This window comes from Carya illinoinensis, chromosome 9, assembly GCF_018687715.1.
Source record: "Carya illinoinensis cultivar Pawnee chromosome 9, C.illinoinensisPawnee_v1, whole genome shotgun sequence".
NCBI classification, from domain to species: Eukaryota; Viridiplantae; Streptophyta; class Magnoliopsida; order Fagales; family Juglandaceae; genus Carya; species Carya illinoinensis.
This window is the reverse complement of record NC_056760.1, coordinates 16775286-16792678: the sequence shown is the minus strand read 5'-3', so window position 1 is coordinate 16792678 and position 17393 is coordinate 16775286. Positions and strand designations below refer to the sequence as shown.

Genomic DNA, 17393 nt, shown 5'->3' with positions numbered 1-17393 from the left:
TTTATTTAAAACCGCACCTACCCGAATCTATTACACCCGTGTCTATTACTCTATTTCCAACTAGAATACATTCAAGAAAATCGGATTGTGTCGGGTTGAACCGAACTGGCCCGCTACGCTACGCGGTACGTTCGGGTTGACCTGAAGTCTTCGACTCGTATATTTTTCAGAGTCCTCTTTTACTCCCTATTCCCTAACGCTTTACTCCCCACAGTTGTTCGTCTCAGAGACCTTGTTCTATCTGCGGCGATCGGCAGAGGTAAGTTCTCGAAACCCTAGCCCTAATATGTTTGTGTTTTATTTTTTTAGCTGGTTTTTTCTTTCGTTTTGCGGTCTTTTTGTCTTCTTCTTCACCTGGGACAGCTTCGTCTCTGTTCTCCATCAGCAGGGCCTGTTCTCTGTTCTCCATCAGCATGGCCTTGCGAAATACATCTTCGTTTGCTTTATATACTCACATCTCCCAATAGTTCGCTGATACCGTCTTCGCCTCCTGGTCCCTCTCCATCTTCCCCGATCCGCCCTCGCCCATTAAACTCCTCCCCCTCTAAACTCTAACCCAACTGGAACTAGGTTATTGTTATGTGTTGGAATTGGGTTAGGGTTTAGTTTTGAATTGATTTTTGAACAAGGATGGGCTTACCGGCTTGGATTAGGATTATGATTTGAACTTAGATCCGAATTAGGATAGGAATTAGGTTTTGAATTAAGGTTATGGGCTGGGTTGAATTAGGATGGGGATTAGGGGAAACAAGCATCATTTATCTAAATCGTGGGCGGGGTTTAGGGTTTAAGGTTTTTATTTACTCGGATTTTTTTTTTCTATGTTTTAGTTTTCGACGTTTTCTCACTCTGCGTGTTTCCAGAGAATATGGGGGAAAGAAGACGGAAAAAATGTTCTTTTTTTACAACGCTGGTTTTTCCTAGCTTCCAGAAAAGAGAGAAAACTGGAGAACAAAAGACGAGAGAAAATGTTTGACGTCGTCTTCCTTATTTTGTTATTGTTGTTTTTGTTTAGATTTTTTTTTTTTTTGGCAAAGGAAAAAGACGCTTATATGTTTAAAAAACTGAATAACCCATGAATGGCTCCTGAGAATTTGAGGGAAACAATACGGAAAAACACAGTTTTTTTTTTTGTTCGTTTTTGCATAGCTTTCAGAAAAGAGAAAATTGGAGAACAAGAGACGAGAGAGAATGTTTCATGTTGTCTTTATCTATTAGAAGTATTTTTCTGGCATTGGAAAGACGCTTATATAGTTGAAAAACTGAATAACCTTTGATTGGTTCCTAAGAAAGCTGAGAAATAGAAACCTTAGCTTATTTGCTGCCATCTTTCCTCTATTGATTTTTTAACAAGATAGTGCATTGATTGTAATGCCTTAACTTATTTGCTGCTATCTTTCCTCTATTTATTTTTTAACAAGATAGCGCATTGATTGTAATGACCCAATGAAGGTTCAAGTCACATCTGGGCCCATACTCCAAAAGGACTAGTTAATGTACCATTGGAGAGCTTGAACATCTCCCTACCAAGCAATGTGGGATCCCATTTACCACCTTCCTACACATAATCACACAATCCGGAGTTAGTGTTGGACTTTAAATGTGCCACCTACGATGGATTTGGCCTAATGAGAGAATCTTGCATTTTAAGGGCATATAATACTCCGTTTGTGTGATTATGCATAGAAAGATAGTGAATGAGATCTCATGTTTCTTGGGAAGGCATAGTTCAAGCCCTATATAATGATTTCAAGTGGCCCCAATTGTAACCTTGATGACTTTTTAGTATGGCCCGTATATGATTTGAGCCTTCCTTGGGTCTTCACAAATTGCAATCACAAATTGCATGGTTGTCTTTGTGACTTTTCTTTTAATTTTTGTGCTAGAATTTTGCTCACCTGAGTACTGTTCTTTTTTAATTCTTGCAGTTTCTCAATATGATTGCAACTGAAACCATGGTAGCGAACAAGAAGCTCAATATTAAATTCTCCATGAAAAGAATAGAAGCCAATCTTGATAATCAGGCATGTGGGCTGGAGCAGCTGGAATCATTAGTTGATGAGTGGAATCGTAGTAATTCTGTGAATGGAAGTAATGGATCTGAGAGGAAAAAGATGCACAGTATTTGTCGTTCTGATGGTACAAAGAAACTGGAACCCGAGAATTCGAAGGAAAAGTTCTCTAGGCCGGGGTCAAAAAAGCGTGGACCTCCAGAGTTGATAGTTTGTCCAAAAGAGAAGAGGCAAAGGATGGATCGTACTGTGACTTCTCAGTGTTCCACAATTGTGAAAAAACTGATGTCTCATCCAGCTGGTTGGGTTTTCAACAAACCAGTCGATCCTGTGGCATTGAACATTCCAGATTATTTCACAATTATATCCAACCCCATGGATCTGGGAACAATAAAGTTTAAACTAGAGAAAAATATGTATTTTGACATTGAAGAGTTTGCGGCTGACATCAGACTAACCTTTTCTAATGCCATGCTTTATAATCCTCCGGGTAATGGCGTCCACAAAATGGCACAGGAATTAAACAATGTTTTTGAGACAAGATGGAAATCTCTTGGGGAGAAGTGGGATTATGAAAGCTCAAAGGTTGGGCAAAGAAAACTATCAACTGGAAAGGTGACGGAGACTACTGATACCAGACAGGGTGTACAAAAAGCTCCTCTGCATAATAATTTGTTGATTAAGAGGTCACTGCCTACCATTGTGAAGGTCAAGAGTTCTGATGGAAGAGATGTGGAAGTAAGTAATATGCTAATATTATTCATGATTAGATCTGATTTTCTGTGTGGATGGTTTTTTCATTCAGAAAAGATATGATTTTCTGTCTGTATAAATAGTAAATGATCTATAAGTGCTTATAGAAATAAATAAATAAATAAATAAGGGAAAGCTCCTAGCCAGTTGGGTGTGAATCTAATTTTAACACCAGCCAATACAAATCCGCCACATAGGACGTGTACCAAACTAAAATTTACACCCACATGCACATGATTTCATTTTTTTCCATCTCTCTCTCTCTCTCTCTCTCTCTCTCTCTCTCTCTCTCTCTCTCTCCCCCCAACCCCCTACGCCTGCAACCCCCTCTCTCGCAAGGATGTATATACAGTGATGATTTTCTGCTATGAAACATTTAGATTTGAGATTGTCTAGCAGTTTTACAGCTTCACAAGGAAAATAGCCAATCCAAACAGCTTTCTAATTGCAATTAGAAAGAACAGGAGAACCAAATAAGCCCCCAGAACAATGCAAACAAATCACCTGAGCTGATGAAAAGGCTGAAGGAAAACAATGCAAGATGCCAAAAGTGGTAGCACCCATCCCTCCAAACTGGTCTGGAACAATGATTTCTTGGATTGTAGAGAGACGAAAAGAAAGAATAAAGAATATATGAAAACTTAAGAAAGGAGGCATTGGGTAGATGGAAGCTTCAAGCAAGAGAAGGTGGCAGGCGTATTTGAGAGAGAGAGGGGGTTTGCAGGCATTGGGGGTGGGGGGAGGGAGGGAGGGAGAGAGAGAAGGGGGAAGAGATGGAAAATGAAATGAAATCATGTGCATGTGGGTGTAAATTTTAGTTTGGTACATGTCCTACATGGCAGATTTGTATTGACTGGTGTTAAAGTTAGATTCCCACCTGACCGGCTGGGAGCGTTTCCCAATAAAGAAATGAGATAGAAGTGAATTTTTTGTTGTTTAGCCAATTTGAGTTTCCTGGATTCAACTAACTAATGCAACTTTTGGTGGGTAGGTTGTAGGCTTGAGATTGCATTTTTTTTTTCAAGTTTTTTGACAAGTTTTTTTTATTTTTTACATGACATTTTTCATTTTTATGTCGGGATAGATTTTTTCTGCTTAAGTTTTTTATGATTCTCTTCATATGTATAGGTCTTGAAGATTGCACAGGAATGCACTCAGAAATTGTCAGGAAATGATTCTCACAAAGGTATGAACGTACATAATGAGGGTTTTTGCTTTATGGATCACTATAGAAGCTCATTGGCTAATTGACTTATAGGAATTGACAATGGTAGTAGACATGCCCGTGCCTCTGTCAATAATGAACCTCTGGAACCTCCATCAATCCCAGTTGCTTGTAGATGTGGTCAATGTGGTGCCATTACATGCCTGTGTAACCTACCTTGTAATGCATTAGATAATGCATCCTCAAGTGGTTAGTTAACCTTTCTGTGGCTGCCTCTTGGTTTTCCCCTACTTAACTGGTTCATTGATTTTCTACTTTGGGTCAGATTTATCTTCAGAAAGATCATTGGACAGAAACCATCGTATCTGTGGTTTTGATGCTTCCAGACAGGTATGCTTGACATCATGAATATGTTCGGGAGTTAGGGACTTTTCTTGCCATGAGATAGTTAAAACTTCTATTCCAACTTACAATTGTCAGGCAAAAAGCGTGTCATTATCCCACATAAGCAAGTCAGATCCAGATTCTGATGGTGGGTTTCTGTTTTCATTTGACTGTAAATGCTTGATATTTTCCTGTTATTTCTTGATGATCTGAGTTTTGGAATGGTGATGGTGATTATATGAAGGGGCTGTAAGTGCTTTTGATTATGAAAATGCATGCCTTAGTTCTCAGCCCACGCCTCCTACAACAGATCCTGCTTCTGAAGGAGGTCAGTCATGCCTTAATCTAAGTGTTATTTGTTACCATTTGCCATGGCACGCTGCCTGTAAGATTTGCTTTTTTCCTGTTTCTTTGTTACAGAATTTTCAGTTTTTGATGTAGAGCTGTCACCAAAGAAGGCTCTACGTGTTGCAATGCTAAAGAGCCGCTTTGCAGAAACTATTCTGAAAGCACAACATAGGAAACTTCTTGACCATGTAAGATATCTGTGTTTCTTTTTATGTATTTATTGGATGCCCAAATATGACAGTCTGGTAATGTAATATTTGTATTTCCTGTGCTACTGTGCCCAAAATGTATATGTTTAGTATGGTTGCTCATACTTTCTTTTTACTTGCTTATGATTAGGGTGACAAAGCCGATCCTTTGAACATGCAGCTGGAAAAGGAAAGGCTGAAAAGGAGACAGTCTGAAGGTGAACTAAGTGAACATTTCAGTTTCATGACTCGTTCATTATGGATTATGTGTTTGTAAAAATCGCCAGAAGTTTAGGTTCTGCTTGGCCACTGAGAATTCTCATATGAGAATTTTGAGTTTTAAGATTAAATATTAAAATATTATATTTTAATATTATTATTGTATTGGGATTTGAAAAAGTTAAGAAAAAGTTAAATTGTTTATTATATTTTGTATGAGAATTTGAGAAAGTTATAATGATGAGATGAGAATTTTATGTTTGAGATGAAAATTTCTTGGAGCCAAGCAGAACCTTAATCTTATGGTTTGAGGGCATTAGTGCGTCTGTGTAATGCACCCTCTAAATGTGTTTTATTAGCAAAGACATTATTTTTCTGAACTTCAAGTTAGAATGATGATATAGGTTTTGTTTAGATAGGTAGAATGATGATATAGTTGCTGGTATCATATCAGTGTCCCATTGTTTTCATATCCTATATTATTATTGTATTATTGGACTTACGGGCTTGCTATCAACCAATTTCTTAGCTTCTTAGGCATTGTCCTGTTTGCCTCCATTCATTTTGATTTTTGAATTTTTACATGTTTTTTTAAGTTTCATATGGGTGGGGTGGACCTCACCTCTGGATCTTTAGTTTTAGGCATGTACTTGCCTGCTAAACAAAAATTCAAGTGCACTATCGTCTATCTGTTTGTAAGGGCCATAAAGAGCTTTGGACCTTACAGTCCCAAGGTATTAGTTAAGGTGAATTACACGGAATCAAGTTGCAATCAATGTGCATCAGGTACAACTAGTCACTAGGAGTATATGGATTTTTTTTGGCCATGGTAATGGTGATATCTTTTCATTGCTTATTTGGTTGGTGCGAATAGGGCTAAGTGGATTTGGGGGTGTTAGCCTGGCAAGTTTGTAGAAAAGGGGAAATAAATAGATTTCGCCTTTCTACTATAGCGTATATTTGAAGAAAACAAAGCTAAGGGTTGGAATTGCTTTGGTAGTTAAATGAATGCATGTGCAGTTTGGGGCCAGCACCTGTGAGGATTTGTTTTCAGTCTTTAAAGTAGGTTGGATCTGTATACTTTATTTTGTAAATTGCAAATGTGTTAGTCTGGTAGTGTTACCCTGGCAATAACTACCACAATATTTACACTTGAACGAACAAACCTCATATTAATCTAATGATCCTGGCAGGGTTTTTCCTCATCGCTTTTTCCCCCTCTTTATTTCCTTGTGGATCTTTCTTGACAGGGGAATAATAATCATTCTTGCAGAAGCAATATGCTATATTTGGTGCCAAGAGCATATGGCTCAGATGGCATAAGACCCAACCTCTATAAGAGAGGTCCTGGGTTCGATCCCCTTCCCCAAATCCCCCAATATAAAAAAAAAAAAAAAAAAAAAAATGCTATATTTGGTTCTCTTTATTTACTTTCATCTCATCATTTTTTTAAAAATGAAATACGGACCTATTTTCCCAGTCAGGACTATTATTTCTTTTGTATCTGATTGGTTGATCGTGTGTCTATGTGTGAGCATGTCATGGTGTGTCATTTTCAGATTCTTCTTAGATGATGAATATGAATCATTATTTGCAGAAAGGGCTAGGATTGAAGCTCAAATGAGAGTGGCAAAAGTGGCCTCACAAATAAAGGAAGAGGCTGAGCTGAAGCAGCAGCGTGAAAGAGAAAGGGAAGCTACTCGAGCTGCGCTTCATAAGGTTTAATATTGTTTAGTAGATTATCACATTTTTATCCAAGTAATTCAATTTTCTTTTGTACTTGGGAGATGTGTCTGATGATCACCTGTATGCAGATGGAAAGGGCTGTTCATCTTGAGGAGAATTTGTGGATTCAGAAGGAACTAGATTTATTACTTGGCTGTTCTCTATCTTGCTCGCGAACCCTATTGGAGAAACTAGGTTTGTTTATTAAAGATGAATCCATGGAGGATGATGAGGTGAATTTGAATGTAGATGGGGAGGAAGGGGAGATTTTTTCATGAAGATGAACCCTACTCTAGTTTCAAGTCTTCCCTTTTGCCTGCCATGCCTGTTTATATCGTTATACTGGAGGAAAAAGGGACTTGGCTCGTAAATGACTATTTTTCCCCGGCTCGGGGTGGCTTTCGTTGGAAGAGAGAGAGAGAGAGAGAGGGAGGGAGGGGGGGGGGGGGGGGGGGGTAACAGTAATAGTGAGTGTTGTTGAACCCGTTTGTCATACCAGGACATCTCTTTCTCCTGTGTCATGTTTTCCATGTGGCATTGCTGTTTATTGTACTTGAAAAATAAAATGAAAGAAGAAATATTAGAGTTGGTTACTTCTGGAATCATCGTGGGCGGGTTATCTGTAATCTTATTCTTGCTTTCTTCCTCGAGAAATTAATATCGTATTACATATTAAAAGGAAAAATGCATAACAATGCAAGACCTGGGATTGGATCCCAGTTGCAATGAAAAACTATAAACGGTAATATGCCTAAATTGCTCAATAAAGAAAGTGGCGGCTGGCGGTGGCACAGAACTACATAGAGAATGGAAAAACAAGTGGAGGGAGGAGGAGATTCATTTGGCAGACAAGTGGAGGAAGAGTCTTTGAAAGGGAAGGAAGGTCCAGTTGGGGGAGGAGAGGACTCAGAGGAGTCTCCCCTGCCCGGAGATGAAAGTAGGAAAAGCTGTCCGCCTGGAGGCGAGAAGAAATACCGAACATATTTTTCTTATTAAGCCAGATTTCTTGCTTGGGTCTTATATTTTGGGTCTAATGATATTTGTCTATCTTCCATAAGAAAAAATCCATTGCCACTCATTTTGCCAAGACCAAAAATCAATAGCTATTCATTGCCTATTGCCACTCAAATATTATTAGGCAAGAAGCAAGCCTTAAATATTTTATCATGTTGTAAAATAACATTGTAAAATTGTACGACCACATTTATCTAGTCGTCAAATGCACAGTGTGCATAGTGCCAGCATAGTACTGCATAGTAACTGGCATAGTAAATAGCCGACATAGCACAGTGCGCATAGTGCCAGCATAGTACTACATAGTAATTGGCATAGTAACTGGCCGACATAGCACAGTGCGCATAGTGCCAGCATAGTACTGCATAGTAACTGGCCGACATAGCACAGTGCGCATAGTGTCAGCATAGTACTGCATAGTAACTGACATAGTTCCCTTTGTACGCCTATATATATCGTTGAATTCCTTAAGAAATTCATAAGTTTCATAACTTCTCTGAGCTCTATCTCTCTCTCCTTTTAGAAAGTTTTATAATAAATCTATCTCTCTCTTTCCTTTTCGATAGTTCTATAACACGTTATCAGTACGAAAGTTCTGACGATTTTGAAGTTAGTAGTCCTCTACTTCAAGTAAGTTTTTCAATATATTTTTATATTCCTGATTTATATATGTAAAAAATGTCAAATCTTACAAAATTGGAATTCGTTGCTCTTGACATTTCTGGAAAAAATTATTTATCTTGGATCCTTGATGCTGAGATCCATCTGGATGCGATGAACCTGAGAAATACAATTAAAGAAGGAAATCAAGGGTCCCTGCAGGACCGTGCTAAGGCAATGATTTTTCTTCGGCACCATCTTCATGAAGAATTAAAAACTGAGTATCTAACGGTGAAAGATCCACTTATTTTGTGGAATGATTTAAGGGAGAGATATGAACACCAGAAAACTGTAATCCTCCCAAAAGCTCGTCATGATTGGATACACCTGAGGTTGCAAGACTTCAAGAGTGTTAGTGAGTATAACTCTGCACTCTTTAAAATTAGCTCGCTATTGAAATTATGTGGTGAAAAAGTTACTGATAATGATTTGTTAGAGAAGACATATACTACTTTTCATGCCTCGAATGTGCTCCTGCAGCAGCAGTATCGAGAGCAAAAGTTCAAAAAATATTCTGAACTTATATCTTGTCTTCTATTAGCTGAGCAAAATAATAAGCTTTTGTTAAGAAATCACCAGTCACGTCCTACTGGTTCTATATCATTCCCTGAAGTGAATGGTACTAGATTTACATCATTCCCAGAAGCGAATGGTGTATCTTTTCAAAGAAAACGAGGGCGTGGATGTGGTAGGAAAAACTATAGAAGTGGAGGTCCTAGAAGTGACCACACTAAAAGGGACAATAATAGATATACACCGTACCACCAGAAGTGGTTCAACTCAGAGAAGTGCAAAAGTCCTCAAAACAAATTTTTAAAGAAAGATGAAGATGGATGCCATAGATGTGGTATGACTGGACATTGGGCTCGTATCTGTCGTACAGATAAACACTTGGTTGACTTATACCAATCTTCTATAAAAGAAAAAACAAAGAAATTTGAAACAAATTTTGCTGAATCATCATATGCTTTAGATTCTATAGATGGAGAAGATATTACAAGCCTTGATGTTTCTGATTTCTTTGAGGATTCTAGTGGTAGAGTTGATCATGAAAGTGTTCCTTTTTAATTAATGTATTTCCTTTATCTTATTATAAAATATTTTTATATTCTGCAATGTTTTGTAGTAATGAAAGTTTTATTTATTCTTTTATACTTGTTATAAATTATTGATGATATAATTTATCTGAGAATGGAAATGGAGCATTCCTGAAGGATCGCCCTAAATCAATAATTTTATTGAGTATCTCATATGAGTGATACTTGTACCAAAAACTCATTATGATTTATGCACCTGAAGTTGCATAATTGAAATTGTGGAAAGAATATATATTTGAATGAACGTCTCGAATGTGCTCCTGAAGTAGCAATATCGAGTATGCTCCTGAAGTAGTAATATGAAATGCAAACGTTCACAATATATTCTAAATTTGTGTCAGGTCTTTCAGTGACTGAGCAAAATAATGAGTTTTTGATAAGAATCATTAGTCACGTCTTACTAAATCTACATCATTCCCTGAAGTGAATGATAATAAATTTATATCATTCTATTTCCTGAAGTGAAAAGAATGATGCGTTTCATTCAAAGAAACTAAGAGATTGGACGTGATAATGAATATCTTTTCGGGCCAGAAGCTCGTATTGGAAAAGCTGTAAGCTTTCTCTTTGAGATGATATTATACAAATTATTGAATCAAATATTATGATGCATCAAAATGTGATATGATTCAAAATATTTGTATCTTTTAATGGTTATCTTGATCATCCAAAATCAATTATGATAAGTCGAATGATTTTCATATGGACGTCTATAAAAGAATCTTCTAAGAACCAGAAGATTCTTTTACTATAAAGTCGTACCACCAGAAATGGAAAGAAAAATTTGTCAGAAGCAAATAAGATGAAATAATTCAACGTTATCTTGATTATCATATGTGAACCAGAAGTTCACATGATAATTAAATTATGGACGCAATAAGATAAAAATGTCTCATATTCTAGCTGCTAAAATCCCAGCAAGGATTGAAGTCCCTGTAGGACAATTAAGAAATTCAACAGTCTAAAAACATGTATAAAGGCATGTGAGACTTATTGATACAAAAGATAGAGTATCTCAAAAGAGAAAGGCACAAATAATTTGGTGCTCCTGAAGAGGCCATACCCACAAAACAAGCAATAAAGTCAATCCAAATTCTTTGTATAAAATTCTCCTATATAAACTCTTGAAGAGTGCCTCCTGAAGAGGTTTTTCATGAAAATGTCTTCCCTTGAAGAGGGACAGGTACCTGAAAATAACAAGATCTCGTTACATTTCATGAATAATGGAGAAATTATGGATAGAAATAAAATCGTTGTCGACAACGTATTTCCATATGAGATGGCAATTGACATTACCAGAAGTAATGGAGAAAGTGAATCAAGAACCGTCGAAGAATACCGACGTAAAATATTGGCCAATATTTGAAAGAAACAATTCTTGCAGAATTGATTCACTAGTAAAATATGATGCATCGGGACTTATAGTCCAAACACCTAAAAGAGGTGATGCTTGTTGAATGTCACACGGGTATTTATAGAAAGGAAATAAAAATGTGATATATAAATCACGAGTCAGTTTCTCAATTCCTGCAGAATTGATATCACTAAGTAAAATGTGATAAATATTGACTTGAAGTCCAAATACCTAAAGAGGTGATTTTTGTTAAATATCAGTGGATATTTATATACATGATATAAAAAGCCTGAAGCTTTTAATATGAAAATGTGATATAGAGATTACAAGTTAGTTTCTCGAAGAAACAATATTGATATGTTTTTAAAGTAGTTGAAATCATATTGAGATTTTTATTAGTTTGAAAGTTACCGAGAGTTTGGATATGCATGATTAACTGCATATTTATATGGATCATTGGATCATGATATATATATATGAAAATCCCTGAAGGATAGAAAATGTCTGAAACTTCTAATATGAATACATCTGGAAATATGTATTCTATCAAGTTTCAAAGATCCTTATATGATCTAAAGCAATCCAAACGCAAATGAAAACAAGCTATTATTGCAGTTTATATATATGATTTAAATGTCATTGAAACTCCAGAAAAGCTCATAAAAACTGCACATATTTGAAATATAAATCTGAAACCCTTGCGGCTTCAAGGGGAAGATGGATGATGTTATTAGTCATGAAATGCCATCTTTTAATACAATTAGTATTTCAGATTCATATTATGGGTTTGATATGAAATGTGCATTATTAAAGAAGAAATAAAGCACACAGAACATTTACCAAAAGATAGAAACACAAATATGAATATTTGTGAAATATTATTTTATTATCTTGAAACAAGAATTACAGAAATTTAAGGCACTTTGCCTCATTCTTCAAATGCTCTTGTTCTTTAAGAATCTGCATGGCATCCCTATCTAAAGCGGTGGGCAATCGAAAAGAAGATTTAAGCAAGGATTTTAAATTCCTATTCTCTTGCTTTATTGATTCTATCTTCATGTTGGACTCCAGAAGAAGTCGCTGAAGTATAGCAATATTCTCGTGGAGATCGTCAACTCCACAAGTTCTGGATTGCAGTCGCTGAGAAAATGCGACAATGGATGATGAGTATCGGATACCGAGACTCACAAGCTCATAGATAGCTTCATTATCTGCCCTACGAGTCAGATCATTATATTGCATGATAGCACCTGTGGTAGAAGCAGGAACAACTGATGAACGAGGTGCAGAGTACCTCATATATTGGCCATGAGAAGATCGCTGAGCCATTGCAGAGTAAAAATGCAGAAAGAGATTGCAGAGTAAAAATGCAGTATGATTACAGAAAAGTGAAGAAGATGAGATGTGAATGAAGATGAGCTGAATATCTCTTTTATAGAGAAAATTATGATACAACATCTCTCGTGAAGCAAGAGAAAAGAGACGAAATATAGCTTCATAGCTCTGCGGCGCCTGACAGCACGCCTGACAGCTGCAGCACCTAACAGCACGCCTGACACCTACAGAGGAGTTGAAAATCTGCGGTGCTTGTCTGATCTCAAAAGGCTGGCCACCGTTTTTATTAAAAAATGAGGTTAGCGGTTTAATGTTGATGAATTCTCTACTAACTGTGTTATTTACAAGAACTCCAGAAGAGTACAACTCCAGAAGAGTAGTGATGTACAGAAAGATCCAGTTGTGATTATTTTATCAACATGGATCAAGTCCACAGTTAGTTGGATGTACAGATGCGAGTTATCTTTCAGATACACACAAGAAGATCATTGCAATTCATGAGAAGAAAGTTAAAATTGATATCAAGAAGGTACGGTCAAGTAAAAATCTAGCAGATTTATTCACTAAAGCATTACCAACTGCAACATTTAAGAAGATTATGCAGAACATTGGAATGCGGAGACTTGAAGACCTTTTATCATGCACTTTTTAGGGGGAGTAACGTCTTGAAGACTTATGCTGATTGTACTCTTTTTCCTTCGCTAAGGTTTTATCCCACTGGGTTTTACTTTGCAAGGTTTTAATGAGGCAATCTTAAAGCATTTTACGATACACATGAATATTGTACTCTTTTTCCTTCGCCATTGGTTTTTTCCCACAGGGTTTTTCCTTGGCAAGGTTTTAACGAGGCATATTCATTATATGTGGTCATCCAAAGGGGGAGTGTTGTAAAATAACATTGTAAAATTGTATGACCACATTTATCTAGTCGTCAAATGCACAGTGCGCATAGTGCCAGCATAGTAACTGGCATAGTAAATGGCCGACATAGCACAGTGCGCATAGTGCCAGCATAGTACTGCATAGTAACTGGTATAGTAAATGGCCGACATAGCACAGTGCGCATAGTGCCAGCATAGTACTGCATAGTAACTGGCCGACATAGCACAATGCGTATAGTGCCAGCATAGTACTGCATAGTAACTGGCATAGTTCCCTTTGTACGCCTATATATATCGTTGAATTCCTTAAGAAATTCATAAGTTTCATAACTTCTCTGAGCTCTATCTCTCTCTCTCCTTTTAGAAAGTTTTATAATAAATCTATCTCTCTCTTTCCTTTTCGATAGTTCTATAACATATCATTCTAATTTCTCTGTGTTTTTTTTTTTTTTGCCCTTTTTAAGCCAAGTGTAAAACAGCAGAAAAACAGATCCAACTCAAACTTTTTGGGTCTTAGGCATGGTAAGTAGTATGGGGCTGCATCAAGAAAAAAGCTGTATCATCCAATAGGGATGAACACAGACAACACAGATCATATCGTGTAGCGATTCTTGGCGGTTCTGACTAGTCTCTTTGCATCCTCCTGCGAGAGCAGATGAAGAACGTTACTTCCGTAGCCCAATAACCTATATCATAAACTGAGCCAAACCCATAGAGGAAAAAGACACGATTACATGCTTCAAAAATAACATCCTTACATGGAACATAAAACCAATGGTCTCATTGTAATCAAGAAACTCCTTCCACTGTTTCCCGATGCTCATCTGCAAAATTTCACAAGAGATGCTTGCAGCCTTTTTTTACAATCATAATCAAAAAAACCAATCAACAAATTTACACAATGACATATTTCAACCAAGTTTTTTTTTTTTTTTCTTTTTTCCTTTTTTAATTTCAACCACGCTCTGAGTTGGTGAAACCCATTAAACATAACATTTACTAAATCACGTATGGACACCAAAAAACAGGCAGTACAATTAAGGTGGGCGGTTTTATTGTTCACTTAATAGAAGCTACCTGTGCAGCTTCATTCCTAGCATTCTTGGTCCACAAAGCTATTTTTTCCTGCCTCGCTATGACATTTACAACTGCTCCACATATTTCATCTCCATGATCAAATTGTTCTCCAATCATTGCTAGCAACTAAGACCGGTCCATTCAGAAAATTAGTTCCCACAGAGAATTTTTAATTCAGTCTCATGCTACAAAGAGTCTGAAAACATACAGTATACAACCAACAGGTGTCAGATTTCCCTTTAGTAAAGGTTGCTGTCCATTTCCCTCCATTAGCACAAACAGGGTCCTCCCATTTTGGCTCTATTTTATGTTTGAAACAATGGAAGTCAGCTCCCATGGTCAACTTGCTTGGATGAGGAATATTATTGTAAATGCTGGCCATGGAATGAATTTTGCAGGCAAATTTGTCATTCATCTTGAGGATACAAATGGAGACATGACATATAGATAATTCAAGGTGAAACGGAAGTTAGAAATCAAGGCAGAGATAAAGATATAAGCGGATCCCCTGACAAGGATAATGATTTCTTCGGACCATAATGCATGGTAGTTCAGGAGAAATTTATCACTATTGGTTGCAGCTACTTGAAATTAAGATGATATGAATTAGCCTACATTAGAAACTCTTCAAAAAGAAAATTGTCATTTGTACTATCTCAGTATTCATTACTAAATGATGTCAAATGTACCAGATAACTTGTAAGAAATGCAACTAATGAGAAACTAACTGATGAAGTCGAGACTCAAGTTCTCAACCTCACTCACGAATCCAAACACATGGTAGAAAAGAGAGACTTTCATGTTACTTGTTTATTTTCCTAATAAAAAGAAGTAAAGGCTTTCATATTACTTCCGGTCATCCCCAAGGATACATTGAAACTCCTTGTGCCTATCATCGATCTGCAGATCATCATAAAAAGGATCCATAGGAACAACTTCCCTCCACTCCAACCAAAATTTTCTAAAACAGAATTGATAATTAGACTAAGAGGGTTGCCCTAAAATTTAACTCAGGTTTGAATTTCATTCTGAAGTTTAAAAAGGTGCATTTGTGGCTAGACAGGTTAAAAGAAAGTAATATAACAAGAACATACAGATAGACCTCGGCGTGATAATGACATGCAATGCACAATCTTGAAAACGGTATGAAGCCAATATCGTACCCCGACTTATTAAATCTTAAATGCAGGCACAGTCAATAAGGAGTGGTTTTGAATGCAAGATCCCACATGAACTTGAGCAAAACCTGAACTGTTCATCACTACAGTTTCTCCTTCAATTAAAAAACCCAAGAACCAGTGGGTTCACGTGAAATGATCCAGAATACTTTATTGTTCCTAAGAGAAAGCTCCAAACAAACACAATGTTCCGCTCAACTGTGCCAAAAACAAAACATTTGCATCCAATGGGCCAAATCACACATTCTTTTTTATACGCAGAACCGAAACAAACATCAACAACACAAGATGCCAAAAATCCATATTCCTCCTGATATGTCATCCACCACAAATAGGAACCCATTACGATCACCTCACAAGACCGGTAGACTTATTTCTACATGATCCGATCAATTCGATCAGACCAAAAAATCCTCAGTTATTTCATTTGCATTAGCACCAAAAACAGTAACAAACACCGGAGATCTAAGCAAAGGACGGTTTTTTTCTTAATTATCTTAGTAATTACATGATTCAGTTAACTTTTCTCACCATTTTCCACTTTCAACTACCCCATTTGCACCCCCGAAATCTAAATCTTTCCTATAAATATATATATATATATACAGTCACGAATATATACGTATATTATAGAGACATAAAAAACATTTTACCCCCAGAACTCTTCACCGGTAGAGAAGGTATAGATCGGCCTAATGGAGCTACCCCAAGCGGACCCCTTGGACTTGGCGGAGGTGTCGTCGAACCAGAAGGTCCACGAGTGCTCTAGCGGGTGGGGCTGGTGGACCACCGCTGTCGTCGATTGCTTCGATTCCCCATCTCCCCCCACGATCTCTCCCTCCTCAGGCTCCTCTTCCTCTCCAGGTCCGCCTGACCCATGGTTGGAGTTTGTGTTCATGTTAGTGTTGGTCTCTTCTTCACAGGTTGCCGACTTTATTGCCATTTTCCACTTTTCTCTTTTTACGGGGACTTTCTTTGCGTTTCTCTGGCTTTCTCGGCCTTCCTTTCTCCGATTCCTCAGTTCCGAGTTAGATGGAGCGACAATGTAACGTCTTGGGTGGCAACCGGATTGGACTCGGCTACATGGCACTCGTATTCCATCACGTAAATGTGACAATTTTTATTTCTATTGTATTGTCTTTTTATTGTTATTAAAAAAATTTAAAACTCAATGGACAATACAATCTCATCAATCATAAAATAAAAAGGTAAGAAAGTTATAAACCAATTTGTATTATACGATCCTATTTAATTGTTATAATTTATCAAATTTTAATCGTTAATTAAGAATTTTATACCCTAATATATATGGAAATATTTCTAATTTCATAACGGAATAATGAAACCTCTCTCTCATTCTCTCTTTTTTTTCATTGATTCACAACATGCTATCAGCTGCGTGAAAAATCTTCCTCTGCCGCATGCTGTTACACGACATCTATGGAGGCAAGAGATGGAGAAGTATGGAGCGGCTTAAGTGCAGAGTTCAAGTAACAAAGATGTACGAGGCTGTCGGCAGAGAAGAAGGAAACCTAAAGTCTGAAGAGATACATGCTGTGTTGGGCTTGAAGGGCCGTAACGGAGTGGGGCTTGGACAAGTTCCTCATGGGCCTTTTAAATAAAAGAAACCCTGGTTAATTCGGCCCATAGACAAGGACAGTTTAGTAATTTTCTTATTTTCCCTGTTTAGCATAAATTCTCCCTGTACGTCGGAGGGAAGCATCTAGAATTTCTATTGTAATGTTCATCTAAACTTGGAGGCGCTCCCCTCGAAGAGAGCTTATTTCATAAATCAATACAACCTCAGTTTCAAATCCATTAATTTCATTACAAATTACTAGTTGACTGTAACAAAGTTGTGACGCCCCTAAATTCCGTTTGGGATCGGACGGACATTTGAAGCGTCGAGACATGCAATACAAGGTTACCTGCCCCCGTTCATGACATATAAGATGCAATAATCCTAACATGCATCTAACATTATGCAATATTCGTAGCGGATA

The 17393-nt window shown here is 37.2% G+C and overlaps 2 protein-coding genes across 4 annotated transcripts; one reads left to right on the top strand and one right to left on the bottom strand.

The window, feature by feature from the left end:
• LOC122275761 (transcription factor GTE12-like) lies at window positions 1-7396 on the top strand. 3 transcript variants are annotated; one of them, XM_043084978.1, is made up of 11 exons: window positions 1-259; window positions 1929-2750; window positions 3894-3951; window positions 4024-4149; window positions 4256-4320; window positions 4411-4462; window positions 4559-4642; window positions 4735-4850; window positions 5002-5068; window positions 6667-6788; window positions 6884-7396. In XM_043084978.1, exons 2-11 carry the CDS (start codon window positions 1938-1940, stop codon window positions 7070-7072), a joined length of 1692 nt encoding a protein of 563 aa, XP_042940912.1. In that variant the 5' UTR covers window positions 1-259; window positions 1929-1937; the 3' UTR covers window positions 7073-7396. The 3 variants fall into 3 exon arrangements, with proteins under 3 accessions (XP_042940912.1, XP_042940911.1, XP_042940910.1); XM_043084977.1 differs by having other exon boundaries at window positions 3-259; window positions 4024-4179; window positions 4756-4850; XM_043084976.1 differs by having other exon boundaries at window positions 6-259; window positions 4024-4179.
• A 6112-nt stretch (window positions 7397-13508) lies between these two features.
• LOC122275569 (eukaryotic translation initiation factor 4E-1-like) lies at window positions 13509-16486 on the bottom strand. Its single transcript, XM_043084689.1, has 5 exons — window positions 16044-16486; window positions 14421-14586; window positions 14213-14338; window positions 13894-13959; window positions 13509-13778 (listed from the first exon to the last, which is right to left on the bottom strand). Exons 1-5 carry the CDS (start codon window positions 16331-16333, stop codon window positions 13728-13730), a joined length of 699 nt encoding a protein of 232 aa, XP_042940623.1. The 5' UTR covers window positions 16334-16486; the 3' UTR covers window positions 13509-13727.
• Window positions 16487-17393: the final 907 nt, after the last annotated feature.